This window comes from Strigops habroptila, chromosome 9, assembly GCF_004027225.2.
Source record: "Strigops habroptila isolate Jane chromosome 9, bStrHab1.2.pri, whole genome shotgun sequence".
NCBI classification, from domain to species: domain Eukaryota; kingdom Metazoa; phylum Chordata; class Aves; order Psittaciformes; family Psittacidae; genus Strigops; species Strigops habroptila.
In genome coordinates, this window is record NC_044285.2 from 15,842,302 (window position 1) to 15,856,780 (window position 14,479).

The 14,479-nt window shown below is 34.8% G+C and overlaps 1 protein-coding gene across 3 annotated transcripts in view; it reads right to left on the reverse strand.

Annotated features, from left to right (window-relative positions):
- Nucleotides 1-317: 317 nt before the first annotated feature.
- LRRC49 (leucine rich repeat containing 49) overlaps nt 318-14,479 on the reverse strand; it is a 47,927-nt gene continuing 33,765 nt past the window's right edge. For 2 of the 3 annotated variants that reach the window (XM_030497247.1, XM_030497245.1), the window contains 6 exons: nt 11,748-11,911; nt 9,072-9,309; nt 7,630-7,815; nt 3,648-3,757; nt 2,726-2,879; nt 318-712 (listed from right to left, as the gene is read on the reverse strand). In XM_030497247.1, coding sequence (XP_030353107.1) covers nt 506-712; nt 2,726-2,879; nt 3,648-3,757; nt 7,630-7,815; nt 9,072-9,309; nt 11,748-11,911 — 1,059 coding nt within the window. In that variant the 3' untranslated portion in view covers nt 318-505. The remainder of the gene's footprint in view (nt 713-2,725; nt 2,880-3,647; nt 3,758-7,629; nt 7,816-9,071; nt 9,310-11,747; nt 11,912-14,479) is intronic. The other variant, XM_030497246.1, reaches the window with a different exon arrangement.

Sequence of the window (14,479 nt, forward strand, 5' to 3'; positions counted from 1 at the left end):
ACTAAGCACTGTGATGTGAAAGAGTCTTTAACATCACAAATTAAACAACAATCTTCATCTAGTTCAGGGTGTAAAAATAATTTATTAGCTTTTGGTCATAAAAAAATCAGCTACTATTATTCTCGATTGTTTTTTAAACAGCAGCAAACAGTTGAAAAGGTGACAATCGAAAAGTGTTCAGTAAAAAATAAGGCAAGCAGAGTGCAAATGCTGTAGCACTACAGAAGCAAGGGTAGCAGAAAAAATAAACGAGAACTTAGTAAAACATGACAATCACCAAGTTACTTCTATGCCATCTCATCATTTTAGCCAAGGAAGAACCATTAAAGCAGTATGCAAGAAAACTTTTATTTCACAACTATCAAGAGTTAATTAAGATTTAAAGCCATCCCTGTGGGGTGGGGTGTGAAGTATGTCATAGTGATGGTAATTTTATATTGTTTTAGGTTTGTAAAACATCATGGAATACTGAAACCAAAAGCTTGCAAGACAACAAGCCTTGACTCTACTGGTTTTGATCAATGATCCGCTGTAAGCAGAGTTTCATGTAGGAATTTTTATTGCGTATTTCTATCACTGCATCTCTGACAAGCTCAATGAACATTTGAGGCCAGAGCTTCTGCAACGACTCATTTTTCATATTGATGTCAGCTGCTTCTTTCACTAAGTTCTCAACGTATGTCTGGCAAAATGTTTTTCTTTCCTTGATTTCCTGCATGAGAGAACCATTACATGTTGCATAAGACAAAGGAGAAAAAGGTTAAACAAGAGCAAACCCAAAAAACAAGCACAAAGATTTAATGAACTAAAGAATGTTGCGATTAGCAGGCAAAGAGACGACTGCACACTTCTCCCTGTTGGTTTTAAGATGCATGGACCAGGGGGTTTAAGCTAAGCTTTTATAAGTGTGGCTGCAGAATATTACTGTACCCATAATATTCATATTCACATTAATTTACCTGAAATCTATTGTTAAGTAGTCATGTAAATACCTTTCAACAGCATTACAATTTTTCTTGCCTTCTGGAATAGCAGTCAAAATTTACAGAAATTAAGGACCAGATTACTTTCCTTCCTTCTCTCCATGCCCTTCCCAGATTTTCATGATTATAGTACAATACTTGGAAAGTATATGCTTATCTACCTGCCCTAACAAGAATGAAATATACTGTCACAGAAAAATATGTCACTATGCATCCTTTCCACAGGTTCTCTGATGGACTCTGACAAGTCCATGGTTCCAAAAGTACTACATTAGATACTGAAGTAACCTGAACCTTTTTGCAACTACCAGCTCTGTGTTTTAGTTACTCAAACTATATTAATCCCTGTTTCTGCAGAGTTTCTATAAAATGCCATAATAAGCTTTGAACAGTAAGTTATATTGGTGCTAAATATCTAACCAGTTTGATTTATGGTACTGTTAAAAATGTTAGGTCATGTTTCAGACCATCAAAACAGAAGTTTTCTTAAATGAGTGATAAAGCAGAGAAAATACTTTCCAGCTGTTTCATCTCAAAACCCAAAATTATTAATCAATGACTCAGATTGTCATCTCTAGCAATAAACTTATTCAATCACATTTATTACGTTAGTTTACTGCTGATGGGGAACTGGAATCAGTCTTCTGCCTATATTACTATTCTCTTGTGACATCCTGTAATATCTACTGCCACATAGATAACACTGTAACAATGGACAAGGTGTGAATTGCTGCACTGGGAAGAGAAAACGCATATATTTAACGGACGGTAGAAATATCAAGCTTATTTTATTATAGTGCTTGTTCCATGGTAAAAGACAAGAGAATGCCTCACTCTCTTACTCTATGCCACTCAAAGTTTAAAAGCTACTATAACAGCTTTTGAAACTGTTTTCTTTATTTAATCTCTCCATACATGCAGCCATTGTCTCTTTTTTACGCTATGGATCTGAGATAACAAAGCCACAATGCAATAATTGAATTCATTGTTTACCGAACTTGATTTAATTTCTTGCACTACAAGATTTATACATTTCCACATAAACAAAAAGCAAATAAAGGGACAAATGTGGGAAGCAGAGTGCATATAGCTAGAACTCATGATGACTGCTCAAAGGAGACTGGTTCAAAGAAGTATGTTCTCCCTGAGAATAATTTCCCTCTGCCCATGCTAGCATGTTAGCAGATCACAAACACAAACTAAAACAAGCGTGACTGATGCGCTTGTCTGAAACAAGCCAGCTGGCAATTTTATTATTAATTAAACCTAATACATTTCCTATCTATTTCTTTTCCTATAGCACATATAAAACCTAGGAAGTCTCGTTTGAAGGTGTTCTTCACCAATTCCTTTTGGGATATATTTTCTGACATTCTAATTCCATTAGAAAATCCTAAACCATGCAATATATATTTTTCTTTGCAAAAAACCCTGCTCGCTTTTATTTTACTAATGCAGGTACATTTCGCTACAAATATAAGGCTTGTAGGAGAGAAGGTATTTCTGAGACTATGGCAATGTTCACGAACCACTTCACTGAAGACAGAAACTGACCATTAGCCAGTATTCTGGCAAAGATCAGACAAAATGTTTGATCATATATTTAAGTATGTTAAGTAGTGATATTTCAAAACCACCAATCTCAACAGCACAACTGAAACTTGATAGCAAGACAAATTCCATAAGTAGTAGTTTAAGATTATATGATACAGGATGAAAATATTTTGCAATGATATACTTACCTCAAGCTTTTCCATATGAAAATCCTTCGTCGTGTAACTCAGTGTTGCTCGACCTGTGCTTTCCCCTCCATTTCTTCTGTTGTCACTACTCTCCTCACTCCCGATTCCAGATTTCTTTCCCTTTCCCTCCAGCAGATAATGGAACTGCTTTTTCCTGTGAAAAGATAAAAGAGATTTACAGTTTTAATTACTAGAAACTTTTTTTTTAATGCAGATGTTTCTAGTGATTGTGAGGTTTTTAAAATTTTCTCCCCTTGACCATGTACTTTATGAGCTTTCAAGTTTACTGCATCCTCAAGTTACTCAAAATATGTATGACTCTAGATATTCCTCCATTAATTTGCTTGTTATATATAATTGCTTGTCAATATATTGTTATATATAATTGCTTGTCATATTATTGTTATATATAATTTGCTTGTCAATATAATTGACTTTTGACATATACCACATAGCATCTCCTAAATAGGAAACCTTGCAGCTTAAACTTAATAAAAGTATGTATCTATAGAAGACCAAAAATAGGGTTTTTTTAAGCACCTTTTTTCTTACTGCACCAACTCCTCTTGAATCTGTTAACTGTGATAGTCACCCAGTATAAAATACCCACTAAAAATAGCTAACTCTTCACCATCAAAGTCCATAAATCTTCACCAATACCAATACAACTGCAGAATTAAACAAGCAGTTAGTTTGTGTGCATGTGCCTTTTAATCTTACTCAGCAGATTTCATAAAACTTCTGTGAAAACCTCTGGCTACATGAATCAGGAGCTGTTAATATTTCTGCAATAACCAGGGAACCTATCTTGTTACTTACAAAATTTTCATCTTTTCCTCCAGAAAGAATTTAACACAATAGCGTGCAAAAGAATTAATCAACATGTTCTGGACAAATTACAGTTCCACTCCTTGTATTTTACCTAGATTCTCCAAATAATGAAAGCATGCGATAATGTGGCAGCTCAGAGGATGCTACGTATGCCAGAATGCCGAAGAGCCTTTCTGCCATTACGACGTCATTTTCAGTAACCTGTGAGGGAAGGGGGAGAAGGGGAAGAAAAAAAAGTTACGTTTCAAAATTGGCACATTCATATTTCATTACATATGTACATTAAGAATTAACTGAAATTTGTTATCCAGAACACTGCATACAGATCTGTTCCGGGCATATCTTCAAAATGTAGATTTGCTTTTACTGGCACTTTAAATGTACTTTGAAAGAAACCAAATGAGGTACTGGTGCTCATTTTATTTCCCGTAATTCTGGAAACTTTAATGTATACACATGCTACCCTGTGCTTCATGATAGTTTTCAGAAAATGAGGAATTTTCTAGCTATTTCTTACACTGAGTATCTGAAGGCCAGGGATACTGATCCTGCTCCATACTGCATGCACTACAGAAGGTCTACTTGATCAGGAAAATTCCTGATCAAGTTATGCTGGAGAAACAAAAAGATTCTGGGTACCTACATGTGAAAAGGTAAATTACAGTCTCTCTTATTTTGGCAGCATCATAGAGAAGGCGAGAGAGAGAGAAAGAGAGAGAGATAGAGACACAGAGAGAAAAAGAGAGAGAGGGCTTGGGGGTGGGGAAGAATATATTCTCTGCATTTTTCAACCCCCAAAATAAGTGTTTCTTCCTTATACTTCTTTAAATATCACCCATACTGTAGTGTCAACATTAAGTTAGAGATGTCTCTTTAAACTGATTTTCAATGGTTGATTTTACACATTTTCGTTTCGTATAAAGAAGGTGAAAGGGGGTTATTTTTTGGTGGTTGTTACTGGGTTTTGTTTGTCTTGGCTCATAACCTCTCGAGACCATGGCCTGTGTTTCTCCTGCCCTGATGGCCAGACTATGAACTGACTTCAGCTGCCAAAAGTTTGTTGGCACAACTTCTAGACTCCTGGCTTTCCAGTGAGTGCAGAAGAAATCTTTATGATCATCTCAATCTGACCTGGGTAACACAGGACAATGAAACTCACTCACTGAGTTCTTAACTTCTGGATCAAATTTAATTTCCGTTCATCTTATAATATATTTCTGGAAAGCAATCCATGATTAAATAAACTTCAATACTCACAATATTTACTAAGCACTTCCAGACAATTTTTGTGTTCTGTATTATTCAAACTAGTGAGTAAAAAGAAATTTTGACCCAAATATATGTAATCTGATTATATTCTTGTTTAATGTTTATACACTGTATGATCTACTCCTGCCTAAGGTATACTGCAACACCATAATGCAGGGAGAAATTCACCAGATAAAACATAGGTCAGGAAATTAGAAATGTAAAGTCAATTCCATTTTTACAGTGTTTAGATTTGCTCATTTTCATTTAAAATTATGGAAATCTAGCTTAGTAGCCTAAGAGTAGATGACCTTGCTGAACAGTCTGTTAACAGGAGCAAGAAAACAAAGAGCGCAGAAGGCAGCTAAGGAAACAAAGACCAGTACAGCCAGAAAGGTCTACTGGAGAAGTGATTTTAATTTATTTATTTATGTTAAGAGAAGCATAAAGACCAGATCAACAGAGACAGCAATGCTGAATACACTCTTTAGTTCACAGTAACTTATGTTCTCTATGTTACCCCCGTATATTGTTTGCTCCATTAATCACAAAAAGATTGTAACGGTAATATCAAATAAATGTAAATCTATTATGCCTGACTCTTGCCAAGCACAGAACAGGCATCAAGTCAGTAAACGTGATGCATCTGTTATATTGGACGACACACCACTTTGTGTAAAGCATTTTGTAGAGTTCAGTAACTTCAAATCTTGACAACTCTTGAGATTACTATCACTAGAAAAAGCTTGAAATAGTGTAGCTCAATGAAGAGAATTTTCTTCTTCATAGTTAGTAAATGTAACAGTTTGAAAGGTGAACATGATCATTAGCAGGAGACTAACAATCAGTTTCTAGCCTGGAACATAACTGGAATGGAAAGAGGAAGTTGGGGAGAAAAGAAAAGCCTCGTTATGCAATTACTATTACTTTCATAAGTTTAAAAGTGCTAGAGTTATGCAATTTAGTTTATTCAGTTACTGTGTATTGCTTTTACTCCCCAACAATATGCACCTCAGAGCTGGCAACATGATAGCCTTCACAAACATTGCATACAAATGATAATCAGAATAGCAGAGTATGCACATTTCCTTTTCAATCATCTGAAACTACTATTCAGGGCTGATCTAAGGTCTGCAAGGACACTTCAGGGGTTTGTATTTTTTACATTGAGACAAGAGTTACTACTACTGATTTTAAAAGAAAAGGTAATATACATCTGCAAAGCTAAATACCATGACTTCTGTTGTAGACTAACGAAAAACACTGATCAGAGTTCATCTCCTTCTTCCTCTTGGCTATGACACTTTTCAAATGATTAATGACACTGGGGAAAAAAATTTCTGTGTGCACATCTCCATATAGTGTGGTCTGGCTGAAAATGTTTGCTGAGGATAAAAATGTTCTTCAGTCATACGTATAAGATTTGATATACGTCCTACGCAAAAAGCATGCCATGATACATGTAAATCCATTCACTAAATTCATCCCCAAGCACTATTATTAAATTCAAAGTTTTCCTTCAAAGTCTGAATATGCTGACCTTGAAATTGTATCAAAAGGTCTACTTCAATAGTTGTGTCATTTTCTTTTTTCTCTTTCTTTCTCCATTAAGACCAAACAGGTAAGATTTAATTTCTATGTTCTTCTAATCTGAATCACTAGTGTTGATTTTGAAAATATGATGTAGTAAAAAAGAAATAAATCTTAAATCCACATTCAACCTTTTTCTACTGTGCTGTAGTAGTGAGTCATATTTGCCTTCATCCTTTATCTTGTCTCATCCTTTCTCTGATAGTTAATTCAGGTTAGCTTTTTAACCCACCCCTGCTCTTCAATGCAACTAATGCATATTTTACAGAACTAAAAGTAAACTACAGCATCCATGCTATGGCTGTATCAGATAACAAGTAACATACCTAATCCAAAACATATGATGATGACCAAATTAAAATACCAGATCTAAAGACTAAAGCAATGTATTATTCTTGCTTTAATTAACTTCTAGACCACCACTTAAACTTATTTAGCATTTAAAATTGAATGCACATTCAGACTTTGTATTGCATCCTGACTATTCTCACTCCCTTTATGATCAAAGCTCAAGTATAACATAACCATTTTATATGCTTGAATAAATTTACTTTCAACTGATTAATGGGGAATAAAGTAAAAAGAATAGCAATATTAGTGTCCTACCTTTCAATTTTTTTAAATATAAAACACATAGCTAACAACAACAACAATATTCATTTGACAGACTTTTTCCTGTGATAGGCTTAAAGAAGAAAATATTTTAGCTGTATTTTGTAACACTAGAAAATACAAATAATCCTATATTGTAAACTACTAAGTAGTGCCTCAAATGCCAATTTTTGCGCTAGTATCCAGTGTCAGCACTGAGACTATTGTGAACAGTCGTTATAAAATACAGTAACATCATGCAGGGTTGGTTTTGGTTTTTTTAATTATTATTTATTTATTAAGAAACACATGCAGAAATAATAAGTCTTCCATTCAGGTAAAAGCCGATCAGGTATAGATTTGGACTGTCATTTGCGATTGCAAACAACTGAGACAATACGACATTTTAATGGCAACTAAGAATCTTACCAACTTGGCTAACTGTAACACAATATATTTGGACTTAACAAATGCATAGCACAAGAAATAATTCGGTGAAGTCTACTTAATCCCCTGCCCACTAAATACTGAACAGACACTGTCAGGGTTCTGCTCATTTTATTAGCAATTCACCTGCTTTTTTTTTTTAAAAAACAATGCTAATTTATAAGACCAACAGTAAGAAGGAAGCAACACTGTCCTACCTTTACTCCATTTATCTTCTGTAGATTAAAATGGTTCAGTCTAAACAGAACATAGTATTTCCACAAAGTAAAGTTTACAACTGGATTTCCCTGAGGATCAACTGTCAACTGTTCAATGCGATGCATCTGAGCTAATGCATTGAATTGCTGCAGGGTCACAAGATTTGTCTCCTTAAACTTCAGGTGCTTAAAAATAAAAAAAAAATATTAAAAAGGTAAACCACAATAAATTAAATAAGGAACCAATAAAGAGTGAACACAAGGATCCCTATTATGTGCCACTCAAGCAATTTTCAAACTCTAATAAACAGTCTATAGGTCTGATGAAGCAACTGAGCTCACTCCATTTGAGGTCTTTGTGGCAAAACCAATTGGTGTATTACGTGTGTTTAGAAACGGCAATGTTACAAGCCCCTAAGCAATTTATAAAGCCTTTAGTAACAGCACTGATGTTTTCAATGTTACAAAAAGCAGTGATACTACTTGAGCAATGTTTATTTTAATTCTGCAAGTAAATCAACTGCAACATCCACTCATAAAAGTAAGCATAATATATATTTTTAAATATTCTGCTTTTTTGGCCACAGCAGGCTGGCATTAAGTCATACTCTGCTGTTTCTTTGAACCATGCCCTACATCAGTGGTCTAGAGCATGGTATACTTGGCTACACAGTAGCATTACTGAGGGAGGAGAAGGAGAAAGAACTGATTGTGAAGATAAAAATTTAGTTGAGATTCTGCTACCCCCATAAATTCCCCCCCCCAAATGAATAAATTTGTGGGGAATTGAAAACAAAATTATCTTATCTCAACTAAGCCATTAAGTTCTGTTATACTCAAAACCTTAAGAAGCAGCAAGGAGCTCTCAAGAGGCATATGAGTAACAAGTTGCTTTATGTATGTTATCACTATATTACTATTTGCTTCAAAATGACTAATTTGAATGTCCAAGGAAAAATAAAGACAAAAAAGTACTACTAAAGGGATGTCTCATTTATGTTGTTTTGCTTCACCAAGAAGTGAGGAATTCCAAAGCCGTCAAATTCAAACGGGCTACTAGCTAGCTATCTCCTTTAAATCATACCTCTCTCTTTTTATCCTATCAGCTATCTGATCTTCAAACTCACAACAAAAATGAAGGTCTCCTGATACCATGGATCCATAGCAATAGTGTGGAACAACAACACTGTATCAGTTTTGCAACCTAAAAATAATCAGCTAGGTCAAAGGAATGAAGAGAAATAATAACCAGCCTGAAAAGAAAACATCATCCTGTGTGAGATTTTTAAGAAGTATGAAGTTAAAGTTATTGTTATAGGATAACACCAAGCAAATTCACAAACTTATCTATTTATTTGAAAGCACTCAAGGTTGATTATGCCAAATTAAGGTTCCACTAGAGAATATGTATTCCATAGCTGTTCACACAGCTGAAATCTTACCACAAAATTAGGAAATTTTATCTTCAGTTTAGTTAACACTTGAACAATTTCATCAAATTCTATGAACATAAAGGAGACTGTGACAATAATTCCAGCTGTCTGAACACTCCAGTTTCGATCCAGGCACTCCAGCGCACCAGCACCATACAAGCAAAGAGTGTCTCCTTCCACTTCCACTAAATGAGACTCAAGAACAGACAAGCCTTGTACTGCACTGCTCAATATTGTATCAAGAGACCTGTAGGAAAATAAAAACGCAGTGATGTAAATGAGATTATCTTGAGATAGTAACATGACTCTACTGAATGATAGTCCTTTCATTTACCAAAACCCAGCTGCATTCATTCATCTGGTTCAAAAACATTAAGGGATGGAAAATCCTCTTTCCATCAAGTAACATTGCAAATGTTCTACTCCTTAGGCAGAAAGGGTCTGGGTGTATTTAAACTGGGGGGATAATTCAAGGGTATTAAATAAATCAACTAAGAAGTCACTCATATTTAATAATTTGCTTCAAGTTCAAGTTCAACTCAGAACGCTAACTTAACATATTTTATGTTGCTTTAAATATCTAAAAACAACTTCAAACAATGTATTTATTCATGCAAATTCACCTTCACATTCTGTCTGCTACACAAAATGTAGAAGTTATGACACGATTAATCATTTTAAGAACAGACAGTTGTTAAAAACAATCCAGATAATGCTATTCACAGTACTGAACAGATATTTTTATTCTTGAACAAGAGTATCATTCCTTCCTCAAACCCATATGTCCATTATCTGATCAGGGCATCAGGATTCTTTATTCTGCTTAGAGATGAGAATAATCTTATGGCTTATTATCTTTGTTTAATTCTTAATTGATAGGGATAAGTAAGCACACTTACTTGATAAGTAAGCATTTCTTTAAAATAAGGTGAGCTTTCCAATTCACAAAAGCAATTTTACAATTAAGCAACAAGCTCAGGGATTCTCAACTCTCATCTCCTTGTGTCTTACTTCATGATAAAAACTAGCAGCGTTATCTACAGCTTCTTAATTATAACATACATTGCCACATCTCCAATCTGCTTAATCTGCTTAAACAAATATAAATTGGGGGATAAAGATGACTGTCACAGTTTCATTTCTCTAACCAGTCATGAAGGAGAAAAATTCCAAACCTAAGTCTCCAATTAAAAAACCTAAATGCACTGTAATTTGCATAAAAGCATTATAACATACACAAATAAAGCACACAGCTTCTTCAGTTAACATCTCGGAGGGCTGAAATTTGGCATTTCATTGAAGTACATTTGTAGACTATGCTGTAGTCAAACTAAAAAGCTTTCACAGGAACGTGGATACAGATTTTATGCATTATATTTTATTACTGTAGATTTGACAAAAGAATCCTAACATTCATGGTTAGGAAACTGCAAGGAATAAGCCAACTTTAGTCACTGTATCCAGCATAAGCAGAGATAGCATTACATCAAGATCCTTTCTAAAACTCCAAGGAAGAAGTCTTAATATGTTAATTAAAAGCATGATTTCTCAAGCAAAGAGGATCTGTTCATTAAAAGAACAATGCTCACGCTACCATAGTTACACTGACTTCATCACAGGGGATGATTACTAACACTGCAATAAACTGTGAAGAAACCAAGGAGGCAATAAAGCAGTGGCTGAACATATCTTTGGGGGGAAGCTTTGGAAGCACAAGAACAGAAAAGACTATAGCAATTTAAAAATACTAAGAAAATAAAAAAAGTTTCAAAAGATGCAGCACTCGACTGGAGACAAAAAACAGGCCTAGCCACCAAAACTCAGATGGGTTCTGTTTGCAAGAGGCAAAAACTTCCTGCCTTTACCCGACATCTCCAGCATTGATCAGGTACAGCAGGAAGCTGTACTTGCTACTGAATTCATTCATGCAGACTATTTTTTCAAGCTTTTGCCCAAGCTAGCCAAGGCTAAAAGCGTGCTGGTTTGGCTTTAGCCGATTGGGTAAAAGACACACATTGTTCATTAGGTCCTGTATTTGGAAGTTATACAGAATGCCAGGTGGCCATCTTTTAGATGCAAACAAGCAAGCCACAAAGTGTATCACAAAAAAACAAACAAACAAAAAACCCCCAAACAAACAAACTATACAATATTAAATATAACCAACGACGCAAAAATTACCTCAGGAAAAATTATACTGGGAATAAAATTAAGTCAAAGAACTGCTAATGTTAAAACAGCACGGGTATGAAGGCGGTCCAATAAGAGATGCTGCTGTTCAAACCAAGAACACAAATTCAGAGTGAGTTTATGAAGCCTCTTGATAAACAAAGAGGTTACAAACAACTGTAATGCTCGTACATACTCATTTTGTTAATTTCAAGTGAAGACAACAATCTAAGCTGTCAAGGAAATTAAGAGCCTTAAAAAGGCTAAAGAATTCATGTTTAACATTTCTTGCAAACATGAAGTTCTTTCTTTAGCAAATTCACGTAATTTAGCTTGCACTTCTTCAGTCAATGTGTTGTATTACTTACTTAATACATGTTACTTATTACTAATGGCTAACAGGTTTAATCACTAAGTAAAACGTCTTTTCAGGATTGATTTGGATATATTACTTTTGATAATGAAATACAGTGAGATCTCAGATGAGAAATATAAGATAGCAACAAGAAGTATTACCCAATAAAATACCTGCTTTCTTCAGGAAATACATATGCAGCACTGCCATTAATCTGACAGGGCTCATCATCTTTATCTTGGTTTAAAGAAGCCACAAGAGCTATTCGATTCTGCTGTATTTCCCACTGACGAGCAATATTACAAATCGTTAATCGTTTCTTTTCCTGAAACAAGATATAAAGTTAAGATATACAAGATATATCAGTGCAGTATCACCACATTTGTTTGTTCTGAAAGAAATATGCCACTTAATAAAAACATTTTAAACGTTCTAAATTGAAGAAACGAGAGTACTAATAGGTGGTTGTGCATTAAAACGAAGGCAGCGTTCTAGTGCTATTTTGCATAACTGCCAGCAAACGATTTCACAAAATTTGCAGAACAGAAACAAGAAAAGCAACCTAATAAATCCACACCTTTTGAAAGAATGAAGTTAAACTATTTAGTTTGGATGAGCATGCAAGTCTCATTTTGACAGTCTGGAGTTGGTTGTGATACTGCTCCCACAAAACAATGCAGACTGCTTGTACTTTCCTCCATGCTGTGAGAGTGACCCCAGCACTTAGCTAAGATAGTTATGCAACTGCTGTAAGTCTGAGCAGTAATTGCAACATACTCGGGGGGGGGGGGGGGAGGGAGGGGGGGGGGGAGTTATCTTCTAAAAAAATGGAAAAAGTCAATTTTCTAAAAACAGAAGATGAAATTACCATCGTGACAGACACAAGGAGTGCACCAGATCTAGGTTCAAATATTTCGTAACATTTTTGAAGTAGTTTTTATATTCTAGACAGGTCTTGTCAATTAATCAGTATTTCAAAAGTTTATTAAGTACTTGTTCTTGTATAGTCATGTAAATCGTGTCAATCACCTGCGAATCTATAAACAGGTTATTATTCTATTGCATCATATAGATACATGTGATTTAATATATGTAACTTAGTTAGTTTCACTTCATTTGGTTTTTCTGAACCAGATCTAATTCTCTGGGAGTCAACCATCTCGCTGTTAGACTACACTCAATGAAACTCCAACAGTGACTTAGGATTTCTGAGAAGAAAATGTTATAGAGGAGCTTATAATTAAATAAATTTGCATCCATAAAACATGGAGAAAACAGAGTATCAGCCAAAACCAATGATTTCTCGGTATATAATATCATACTCTAAATTGATGTTGCTATAGAAATATCACTTTCAATTCCATAGAAAGTAACACCCTTAATTTAAAGCTTCCTACTCTTAGAAGTATTAAACTCCCAACATATTCTAAGAATCCTTTCATTTCTCTCATATTTCAGAACATCACTATTGGAACTGCAACACAAACAAGTGTCCTGATATTTTGGAATGGAGGTAGGGAAAAGGCAAACCTGATTTTGTCCTATGTTGTATAAACAGCAGTTTATAGGCAGCCTGTGTAACTGTCATTAATTTTACCCATGAACAGGGGAAGGATAAAAGTTGCGTACTCTTCGGCTGTATTAATAAATGTTCTACTTTGATGCTATGAAAGTTTGGATTGAAACAGCAAGCACTTCCTAGCTTCAAGCTGCAATGATCTCAAATTGGGCCTAAAAGGATCTCAGACAAGCTAAATCCCTATTAACAATCACTTCCTTAGAGCATAAGCTATCCACCTTTATCAATTTCTTACCAGAGTTAAAAGCATTTCTGTTTTAAGACAGACTCTATGGCTGTAAAGGAAAAAAAAAAGAAAAAAATCAAAACAAACAAAGTTTTATTATAGCCCCTTTTTCCAAATAGGAAAAACCAAAAATTTATTTGACATACCTATGGAGAAAGGCAGGGGACCAGGGTAAATGTAATTTTGCAATTTTTAATTAACACTTTTGCTACATTTTTTGACCTATACCCACTATGCTCCTAGGTTTAATCTATAAAAGTAACACGTGACTGTTACCATCAGTTTTTTACACGATTCCTTTCACAGTGGGTGAGCTGTGAACATTACCGCAATGCTGTTCACTAAGAATATTCCTCACAGTACTCGGTGGGAAGTTGAAATAGTCTGCATTTTATTCCAATCACATTTAGAAAATTGTTGGTTCTGGAGGGTGAGAGTCTCCTCATAACCTCAGCTACCATACAGCTCTACTTCTTTGTTAGCCCTCAGTTATGGGCTGCTGGATTCCCATAGGGCTTTGAAAATTTGAAAAAAAGAATTCATTTTACAAAAAGCAAGTTTTAGAAGTATGAAGATTCTGCTAGCAATAACTATTTATTGTTCCAATGAACGTTCAGCTTCTGTTGGAAAATAATTACATTCTCTGTATGTTTTGAAGCATGCTCTCAAACTTTACCAGGGGAGTGGGATTTAAGAAATCAAAAAAATACATAACCATAATAATTTGTTATAAAAATAATAAAAAGTCTGGGAAAAGAGAACTGAAGAAACTCTACTATAGGGGAGACAAGTATAAGCAAGGGAACAAGACAGCACTGCTGAAATTAACTTTTTTCATGCAGTGAATACAGGAAAACAGCAATTATTTGCTGTTGAATGAGTGCTTACAATTTCATTTACTCTGCACATAGTTTAAGAAAGTTTGGATGAAAGTGACAACAAAACCTGCAGAATATATATTTTCTTCAGGTTTAACAATGAAGAAAATACTATAGTCTGCAACTTTCTTTATTGGACATTGCATCTATGAGCGGATTTCTTTAACTCAAATGCGTCAAACAGGAAAAAAGAAAACAGAATCATAACAC